Source organism: Pinus tabuliformis, chromosome 5_1 (assembly GCF_031772625.1).
Source record: "Pinus tabuliformis cultivar Carrire ecotype Pingquan chromosome 5_1, CPIR1, whole genome shotgun sequence".
NCBI lineage: Eukaryota > Viridiplantae > Streptophyta > Pinopsida > Pinales > Pinaceae > Pinus > Pinus tabuliformis.
In genome coordinates, this window is record NC_142305.1 from 226,121,075 (window position 1) to 226,132,179 (window position 11,105).

Sequence of the window (11,105 nt, forward strand, 5' to 3'; positions counted from 1 at the left end):
CAGTATATTTAATGAATGTATGCTGAAAGTTCAGTAGCTGTTCCTTTAACTTCAGTGAATTCGTTAAATTAGTTGCTGGGTTTTAAAAGTAACAATTATTGCAACATGTTAAAAATTTTCTGGATCATGTACAGCAACACCAACTCGAGGCAAAACTCAAAAAGCATTTTTTAGGACAACACCAGCTCTTTGTACATTTCATTGATTGTTGGTACAAGCAGATCCCGAGAAAGTCATAATACTCAGAGAAGAACCTATGCCCATTAATGTAACATGGGAAACAAGTTTTATAGGAGCATTAACTTCTGTATGAAAATCTTCTAACACTATTCTTTTATTGGTCACCCTCTAAATCAGCTTATAATATACTGTGAGACTATACCAACTGGGGAACAGACCAGAAGAGCCCATCCAGCAGCTCAAAGATGCCATCTGCTCAGCATCTGTAATTGTATTCCTTGACATTTGGAAATATTTAAATTTTGAGGCAGATGCCTCCAATTTGCCATAGACATCGTTCATAACCAAGCAGGAATGAGAACCTTCAGTAGGGAGTGGAACAAATACCTCCACAACAACCAGTACACTTATAATAAAGCATGCTTTGTTATGGTTTCAAGTTTCAACTGCTTGCAACATATGAACGTCCATTGGCCCTCTCCACCCAATCCATGTCACATGAACAAAAAGAGCAGGACAGAGCCATTGCTTTTCCTAGAACAGTTAGTGCAAGTACATGCCAAATCAAAGACATTCTACTTAAGCTTTGGACCAAATAAAAATCTCTCCAAGATGACCCTAGGGTCCACCAGTTCAAGTGAAAGACAGTTTGGCTATGATTGGACCAACAGAAGTTTGGGAACCAGTAGCATCACAAACTTAGGCCTATTACATATGATCTATATGCCATCCTTCAATCCATTGAACCAAACACCTTTAATATTGACCTTGTGACTTATCTCAGCATTTGTGATGTGGTTAACATTAGCAACCTCAAACTATATGAGCAATGTGACTAGAAGAGCAGGTGCAGGTTTTTCACCCCCAAGATACTATTTCAGTTTTCCAGCCTGGTCTTCTAGAAGGCACTACTGGCTGCCAGGATAAGGACCACCAAAACAGGCAGACTACAACATATCTGATTGTCACAACAGGGCGATCCAAGTTAATGGATCGCCCAATATTCATTTGAGCAACAAGTTCCCTCCATACAACAGAAACTGGGGACAATTTTATCTTATTTAAGTCATGAATCATGGACACATTATCTCAGAATTTGTGACGTGGTTAACATTAGCAACCTCAAATTATATGACCTGCTCGGCTAGAAGAGAAGTTACAGGTTATTCACCCCCAGGACACTATTTTAATTTTCTTGCCTGGTCTCCTAGAAGGCACTACTGGCTGCCAGGATAAGTAACACCATAAACAGGCAGACTACAAGATAAGGGATGCTGCCTTTGCAAGTTGAAGGAACACCCAATGTTCATTTGAACAACAGTTTCCCTCTACAACAGAAATTGGGGACAATTTTATCTTATATAAGTTGTAAATGGTGGGCAGCTTGAGTGTTTTTCACTGTAAATTTCAAGTGCCATTTTTGGTAGTTTGTTCTGTAGAGAGTTTGTACTTCATCAGTTGTCTCTATTAGAGGTTGACATCTGTATTTATAGCTCCTTTATGTAGGTGGCACTTGCAACTTGTAATTCCATTGGAGACTCTTGTTGTTAACAGGTGTCACTTGTTTACAAGGCCTTCACACTTTAAAGTTCCCCCATTCTTGTTAGCAAATGTACATATGAATCCGGAGTTGAAAATACTGTCTTGTGCTTCCATGAGGAAGTTCCTTGTGTCATTTGGTCACACTTTAGGATCTCTGTTTTAGATTTGCTCATCTTGCTTCATATTTTGCCCCTATTAGGGGATGGTCTGGTGGATGGTGTTGCAAGTCCTAGCACTGATGTTGATGAGGGGTGAAGAAGGGTTTCCTTCCCCTTTTCTCTTTTTCCATTTTGGTCTATGAAAGCAATTCTCCTTTTATCTTGTTTGCCCTTCTCTCTATATGGTTAAATTAGTGCTCATGCATTTTTATGATATTTTTTTATAGGGTTTACACTTTTGTTAAACCCATTTTGTAGCAAATTTAGGTAGCAGTTGTTTTAGGCACTCTTTTTGTTGATGTTTCTTGCAAATCACTTCAAGTTCTGTTGACAACTTTTGGTCATCTGTGGACGTTATTATAATGCCCTTTCTTTCATTCTAGAAATAATTCTGTTGTTGTCTTTTGAGGGAGGAAACAAAGATGGCTTCAAAATTCTCTTGGAAAAGATTGATCTTCCTAAATTACCCTGCACCATCCCTTCTTGAGCTGTAAGAAGTAAATATTCTAAATTGCATTTTTTCCTTTATCAAATCCAAAAACTATTCTACCAAAATATTTGAGCAAGTCTTTTGTTTCCTATGCAGTGGCTGTGGCTTTATTTCCTAACAGGAAGGCTTCTTTTCATAGCTGTCACTTTCACATAGGTGCGGCCAAACATGGTTTATCAAATCTCTAGTGATTCTTGTAGTTTGATTTATTGCTACTACCTGGAAAACTATATTATTAGAAGATTTTTACTGCAGACCTAGAGCACAACACATTTTGGGGGTTACCATAAGTCACATGACCTGGACTAGGGAAATGACTGGGCAAAGCCAAAGAGCAAGAGTTTGAATCTGTCAGGCCAGGATAGGTAACTCCATGATGGTCTTTTCATTAATGTGCAATCAGATATATACAATGGTGCAACCCTTTGTTTCATTTTCAAAGGGTCCCTTCATCTTTGCATTCTCCTACTTTATTTATTTACAATTTCATTTATTGGGCAGAAATCCCGGAAGATTATGTCCAACATAATCGAATTGTGAAAACTCAAGCCTAACATGAGTTACCTTCTTACACATAAGAGTACCATAATACCAATGGAAGTGGAAGGGATTGCCCAGAATTATATTGATGAGGAACAATACATTTTCAATACAGCCACAATTGAGGTGAAATTCGGGAAATTTTAAAACTCAAAAACAACTTAAACTAGGTAAATGTTGGTTGAACACAGTCACACTTGCTGAGTAAATTGCATAAGATCAGCCAAACTTGTTGAGTTCTGGTGACTTTGACAAGATTTAACTGAGTTTTGCTAAAATGAGAAGACTTGGCTTGTTTTGGAGTTGAGCTGAGTGAACTCACTGAGCAGTGGACAAATTTGACAATCTTGTAAAATTGGTTAGCATGCAACATATTGTACAGAATCAACCCCAGGGAGTATATTCATTAAGCTAATGTATTGTCTGCACAATGTAGAACCTTGCATCATCAAGGAAATCAAAACGATTGACTGCTAGAATCCAATCTCCTTGTGGAGACCACCTTCCACAGGTCAAACACCATGTTTTCATAACTAATAAATCAAACCGACAAGTAGCTTGACATGACTAGACACTCCACCATATAACCATGGGCACAGGATGACTCTTTGATGCCTTACTAGCACTGAACACTTAACCTAGCTGGAATTTCATGCTACCTGTTATGCAGCAAATGGGAGTAACAAATACAATCATATATCAATTTTTGGCACACGTGTGGGTTGACCCTATATGAACTTGGTGGAAAAAAATCAATTACAATAGACACATCAATTTCGACTAGCTAGGTAGTCCATGTGATTAGCAGGGATATTGCTATGATGATTGATCTTCCATACCCATAATATATTCTGGACTTAATAGATCACCCCACGGACGTTCAACCATGGCACATAGTGAAGCATGATGGATGCAAGAAGTCAAAGTAAGATAATTATAATGGTACCAATAAATATTAGCACATGGTGATGATGATGATGTCTACATCCGTACACAAGAACATGGAAATTAGACACAAATGAACCATACTAGTAAACAATAAGTAAAGGGGAAAGAATAAAACAAGTAGTAAAGGGGAAATAATACTCACTGTTTCATAAAAGGTTTAATGCTAGAATGCTGAAGAAAACTGAAATATTATCGTTCATATCTAAAACCATCTCTCCATGTTGGATTTACGTAGTTGCCATGGCAAATTTGGCTCTTCTGAAACTGGTATGTCTCATTTTAACTTCAAATCTTATGCAAGGCCAGAGAAATTCCATGTAAGACTACAAATATTCCCAGGTAGCCATAGAAACCGGGTTCTAGCTCATGTAAAAATTCCAGATCTAATTCAATTATTCAGCCCATAAAAATTCTACCTTTTGATCCAAATTGCATAGTAAGGCCAGAGAATTGTGTGATTGGAAAACTTGCTGAAAATGTGGAATTCTTCCTAAAACTGAAGGTCACTGCTACATTTTTGATATCTGACATTGTGTTGGTCACTGCCCATCAATTGCATCTCATTGTAGTAATCATGCAAATCAACATATCTCTTGCCTGGAAATTTTGCCCGCAGATGTCAGTGCAGTTTAGATGAATCCCTACAAAATTTCTAGTACCATTAGAAAAATGATGTAAACTTACCTCCAAAGCGTGATTTCTACTGTTTCCTCCAGCTTGTCCTCCTTTACGAGGACAGTAGTGAATCTAATGTTATGCAGGAATGATAAATTGATTACAAAATCAGTATGTAGGGTACTTGTATATTTGTATTATACAAGTGCAGTTTTGAAAACACTCATGGTAGATCTACCTGTTAGACAAACTGCCTATTGTGCGCGCACAAATCTTGTCATGGTATCCACTAGAGGTTGTCTTCCTAGCTTCATTTTGTGTTTAATTATTATCGTTCTTTTAGGTCCAATTATTCTAATTAAAATTTAGAATAAACTAATAATTATCATAACTTGTATGTGTGAACAGTCACTGGCTTGTCATCCAAACCTGTACTCACGAGCAATTTTTTTTCCACTTGTATCTACGTTGTTCTACAGCTGTAATAGTTTTAACTTTTGGCTCATCTGTTCATCTATCTATCTACGCACACTATATGCAGGGGCTGACTTTGCTGCCATGAAACAATTGGCAAGTATATATATTGATTCCATTTTCCACTGATGCTTCGTGGCTTATAATATGCTTTTTAGTGTACATAATTGCTGGCGGCAAAGCTTCCTTTTTGTTAGTAGCTATGGCAAACATGATATACCTATATGAAGATGTTGATCATTATGATGGCAAAGATACGTTTAGCACTTTCACCTTATAATTGTAAAAGATTTCAACTAAGGAGAAAATACATGTTATTGATGACTTTGCGGCTAAAAGGGCTAAAAGGTTTTTATTCCCCAAGTGTTTTTATACTACACTTAATTCAGAGGTATAACTTAGAAAATGTGTTAGGAAATTTACACGAATTGCTGTCCTTAAAAGTTACATCTGAAATTTGAATGTTAGTCGATTATTTTTCTTCATTTCAGGTTTTTATATTAGATGCCTCACATGCTTTAGAGGTTTCCAGTCATGCAGGAATATATAACGTATTTGAAACATGTCGTACCGTAGTCTGTCTATGTTAAATGTTGCAGTGATTGTGTTCTGTACATAGTTGCACTGGGGATGTCTCTAGTGTTTCTTTGCCCCCTAGGGGTGGTAGGATGGGAGGGTGCATCTCCCAGGAACCTGTTTATACTCTAATGTTGGATGCCATTGTTTTGGAGTTTATCCCAATAGAGTTGAATAAATTCCGAACTTTTCAAATTCTTCAAACAAATGTTTTAGCGTTCTTCATAGAAAGCAATTGGAAGTTGGGGTAATCGGCTTAGCAGTTGATCCGTTTGTGCTCATTTGTTAATGTATGGCAACTAACTTTTAAAGCTGACAAAACTAAAAGTGTCGATTAATCTACAATTTTGACAGTGGTAAATGGTGTTCGTTGCATATTGACTATTTGTTTTTATCATTTTATGGACTTATGAATTGTATTTGTTCATGTTTAATGTGGAATTGTTCAATGAGATTTTTTATTATAATTTATTCTGGATGTTCACAAGTGTTTGGAATTGAATTTCCTTCATTTATTGTGTATCCAACATTTTTTTTCAGGGATTTAGGTATTTAATTCTGAATATTCTTTTAATTTTTGAAACATTTTTCTGAGCTTGTCTACCTGCTCCCTGGAAATTGGAAGGTACCTTTCATCCATCCCCAAAATCTGCGTTCCATTCCCGAAACATGGTGCAACATAGGTTCTGTGTATCAATTGTATTTTCCTGCATTTCATTAGGTTGTGTACACTTCGTCGATCTTATTTATCAAAGGTGATCGTATCTGTGGTGGTTTTCCTTTGACATCTTTTCCCCTTGTACATGTTAAGTCTTTTAGAAAATATGTGAAATTTATAATTTAACATCAGTCAGATATAGATGTGTGACTAATTTCTGCGAGTTTCTCGCAACAATTTACTTTCATGATGATTCAGTCTTGAGAAATGTTTATGGATAGTTGAAATCTTGAGAGCCTGGATGATGTCAATATTCCAAATTTTCTGATTGATCCCCAGAGGTTTTACAAGGAATTCAATGATTCAGTGCATTGGGCTTACAGATAATATTGTGTTGTTTGTTGACAGGTTAAAGGCCTATTAAAAGAGAGAAGGCTTGATATGCTAGTTGATCCTGATCTCAAGAACAATTATGTTGAAGCAGAGGTGGAACAACTTATTCAAGTTGCATTACTTTGTACACAAGGGTCACCAATGGATAGACCAAAGATGTCTGAAGTGGTACGGATGTTGGAAGGGGATGGCTTAGCCGAGAGATGGGAGGAATGGCAAAAGGTGGAAGTCGTACGGAGCCAAGAAGTTGAACTTGTTCCTCATAGAAATTCAGAATGGATTGTCGACTCAACAGATAATCTTCATGCAGTTGAATTGTCTGGTCCAAGATGATAAGAGTTGAATTGTTTATTCAATCTTTGCAAAGCCAAAATTTTATTGAGTCCAAATTACAATGTCAATATGTATCGAGGTTGAATCGATGTATCATTTTCAAGCATATTTTAGTAGATGCGTCAATGTGCGAATGTAGAGAATATTCGTTGCAAGTCCTTAGATGGCTATGCTGGGTTTTGTCCCATGAGAATTTCTGTCGGGTTGCAGTCAAACCCGAAAGTTAGAAGGATTTCTTATGGTGCATCCCATCCAGGCAAAGATCTGGGCTCCTGTATTATGAATGGTTTGCTCTAGGAATCGAAGCTCCATTTCTGCTATTGAAGACTTCCTTTTTCAGTGCTAATATGTATTTAAACAGTCTGTCCACTTGACATATGCAACTACTTTTCCTGCCGAGAGTGTACTTTGATAAGACCACAATCTTTTGAGACTAGTACTAAATTTGGTCTCAGTTTCAAATCCAGAGTGGAAAATGAAGGAAAACAAATTTCATGAGTACCAAGCTTCTCCTAAATCCCTTGAGCTGGGCTCTTAAATTCTCGATAATCCTCCGGAGTTTGAGAAAGATGTATGTTGTCAAAGGTAGATCTCAAGCTAGTGGATTCCTTAGTTTCACGGAATTGTTTTCTTAGAGCCAGACACATGCTCCTGAGTTACATTAAATTTACTTTTTATGGTGTTCAAATTGAAATACAGAAACTATGACTGTTTTAATGACATTGGCAGCTAACGGACACAAATAACTTATTGCAGAGTACACTGGTTGAGAGTTAACATTCACTTTCTCAAGATGATTGAGATTGAAACATTAGATCATATTTATAGATGTTCTCTTTTGCCATAGCTTGCAGGAAATCTTTCATATTCATCCAATAATGACTGGCTGTTTCCACCTGTCGAAAGTAAATTTTGAAACTAACTATGAATCGACTTGTTGATATTCAGTAAGTTCTAGCGAGCTGAGTCCTCTTGTGAAGTAATTTCAGTTTACGAAAAATATTAAATATTGCTAAAGTGAACAATTAACTGTTGCCAACCATTCGATATCCTGAATCCATGCACCATTTACAGGTATTTTCATCTCGGGAATCATGTCTAAAAGTTGTATCTACGTGAGGGTAAATCGATTACGTTACCATTCTGAAATTGTTAGCACACATTGTTGACTGGCATCTAATCACATTATAAGATTGCAATCATAATCCTTATTGCCAGTCTCAAAGATAACAGCGTGTGAATTTAAAAGGATGATCAAATGGATTCATTACTTGCAGCAACATTTATTTATTATTTGAAGGCACATTTGAGGATTCTTAATTTACAACTGGTTAAATACCCAAGGTATTATAAAATTGCTGCAATGAATATTGATCAGATGTTCCCTCCCACTCTGACAAAGTTCGTATAGTATTTATCGTCAGGGGATAGTGATGTGCGGCATTGAACTTTTATCAATATTTATCGTCAGGGGATAGTGATGCGCGGCATTGAACTTTTATCAATATTTATCGTCAGGGGATAGTGATGCGCGGCATTGAACTTTTATCAATTTATACTGTCGTGAACGAATGAAGTGGTGGTCTCCTGCAAGGTAAATTTACCCATATTAGTAATGTACTATCGGCTACTAGGTCCACCAAATAGTCAACTTTCAAGACTAGCATCATGATCAAACTTAGAGTGCGTATGTAGCTTTTAAAACTTCATTTAATAAATCAAATGTGAGGTTGTGGATAATTATTATTGAAAAAGGTCTTGCACTAATCTTCCATTATAATAATAAAAAAAATTGACAGCATTACATTGATATGTCGATGAGCACTAATGAAAGAGTTGCTCATCCAAAGGGTTAGGGAGATATACAAGATTTTATTAGAAGTGGTTACATCAATATTTACATCATGATGCCCTCAGTTCCAATGAAGTTCCGATGAAGGTAACAGTTTGTGAAAATGACTTAAGTCATAATCAACAATTCACAACATCCCATATTTGTTCTAACATAAGTTAAATGGAAAATTAAGTGGTTGAAGCCATGTGAAGCTAAAATATTTATGTTAAACAAGACACGATCTAATCCTTGTATTTACGTGGGCACTTTGGTGGAACTTCAATTTTGATTAGTCAATTCGAATTTTATATGATGGTTAAAATCCTGGTCTTCATTTATTTCTAAACCTGGTCTTTGGTCGGTCATATATTGGTGTATTTTAGGATAAGAGTTTAGCATTGCATAAATATAATTTCTCTACTCAAGTCATGTGATTCGAAAGTTTGTGGATAAATATCATTTCTCTGTTGAGTCGTGTTATTTGAAAGTTTGTGGATATATGACTTGAAATGGTTTTTGTGCTTCGATCTACTGTTCGTGCCAAACCTTTTGGTAGAGTTGAATATGTAGAAGTTGCCAAAAGCACATGTAAAGACATTGCAAAATGAAGGGATGCTGTGGAACATAATCTTCTTGCTGTAGTTGTCTTGAATGCAAGATGCTCATGGTGGCTGGAGAATATCAAAGTGGACATGTTACAAGGTGCTGTAGATATTGTAATGCAATAAAAATGTGTAAAAACAAAAAAAACAGTGGTCACAGAGGCACTTGGGTTGCTATAGAAGCATAGTATTAAAAAAATCTGTTTGGTATTTATGGAATAACATAGACATATGAAGTATGATGAAGATGAATTTTGTAATCTGGTGAACAAGCACATGTGCTCATATGCAAACCAAGAATCAATATTAGAGTTGTTCGTTTACTCGTTAAAATAGAAAAGGCCTATACAAGTAGTTTGGACATAACTTGGTCATATAATGCTCATTGGTGGTAAAATTTTGATAAGGAAAAGCTGACAACCATCTCCATATGCCCACCAAATATGAACATCATATTTGTTTATTTCATCCGACAAAAGTTGGAAATATGGTAGTGTCTATTGATTACGAAATAGATGGGAATCTCTTTGCATCCTTGGAGCCAAACATTTTGCATCATTTTGAAGAAAGAACAAACAAATTGGGAAAGGAATTTGAACAACCATTAAAGAGGAGAAAAGAAAGGAATGATCTTTACAGGTTCGAATGTTGCAAAAACGAAGGGGAGGCTTTTTCTAAGTAGAATTGAACAGGACGTTTCTCGAAACTGCCAAATATGCAAAATGATACTCATCTATCATAGGGCTAACCTGTTCCACAATGACACAGAGGCAAGGGCACCATTATCTTTGGCCTGCATACCAATGTCCTTCAAGTGGAAGTTTTTTTAAAAGATGACATAGGAGAGGTAGAAGAAAGTTGGCCAAGAAGAATTTGATGTTGATGCTGCCCAAGAAGCTCTGTTGAAGAAGCCCATCCATTGATGCTAAGGAAGTCACTCAAAGAAGACTGTTTGAAGAAGAGAAGAGAAAGATCCAAACACATGTTTGTCCATGTTTGGAACAAGAAAGAGGGAAAATATTCTGAATTTTCCACAAATCAAAGGACTGTTACAAAATGGGTGAAGGAGATTCAAATATCAAAAGTCTCTCTTCATTTAGAGCAACAAGTCCCATAGCTTAAAATAATGATCTTGGTTAGGAAGGATTGCAGAAGATAGTAGTGATAATAAGTTTGCCCTATTGAACAAATGAGCGGTGAAGAAGTTTGCTTTGCTCATCGTCATGAAGACAAATCTGAAGTGCTGCATGCTGCATGCTGCATCAAATATAGCGAAACGAGAGTAAGAACACTTGTGATTGTGTAGGTCCATGCACTGTAATCCTCATATTAAAGTGTCGAAAAACCATTATTTATTGGTTTCCCAAAATTGAGTTCAGGGTAATTTGTGTATTATCCATGTGTATAATCATTGTCTTTTACATTGTATTGTCTGTATAATTATAGTTCGCAAATTAAACACAAATTACCCCAAACTCAATTTTGGGAAAACCAATGAATAATGGTTTCTCAATACGGTTTAACTATAATTTGCAAATTAAATACAATTTATTCATAGTGAAATAGGAAGAAGAGATACACAAATTAAATCTGTGCTTTAGTATTTGTGTTGGTGACATGGATGAGCTATAGATGGCTACAATTTACGGATCATATGGTATTACACGCAAGTTTGAAAATATGGGGAACTCTCTTGGTACTAGCCCCAAACTTGAAATAACTTGGATCATATGAGTGCCAAGTGCGAGTGATTGGAAAAAAC

At 36.3% G+C, this 11,105-nt stretch overlaps 1 protein-coding gene across 1 annotated transcript in view; it reads left to right on the forward strand.

Moving 5' to 3' along the window:
* Positions 1 to 7,530, forward strand: part of LOC149164234 (LRR receptor kinase BAK1) — a 47,861-nt gene extending 40,331 nt beyond the window's left edge. Inside the window, exon 11 of the mRNA XM_089431999.1 lies at positions 6,590 to 7,530. Within this exon, the coding sequence (XP_089288125.1) occupies positions 6,590 to 6,907 (318 nt within the window). The 3' untranslated portion in view covers positions 6,908 to 7,530. The remainder of the gene's footprint in view (positions 1 to 6,589) is intronic.
* Positions 7,531 to 11,105: the final 3,575 nt, after the last annotated feature.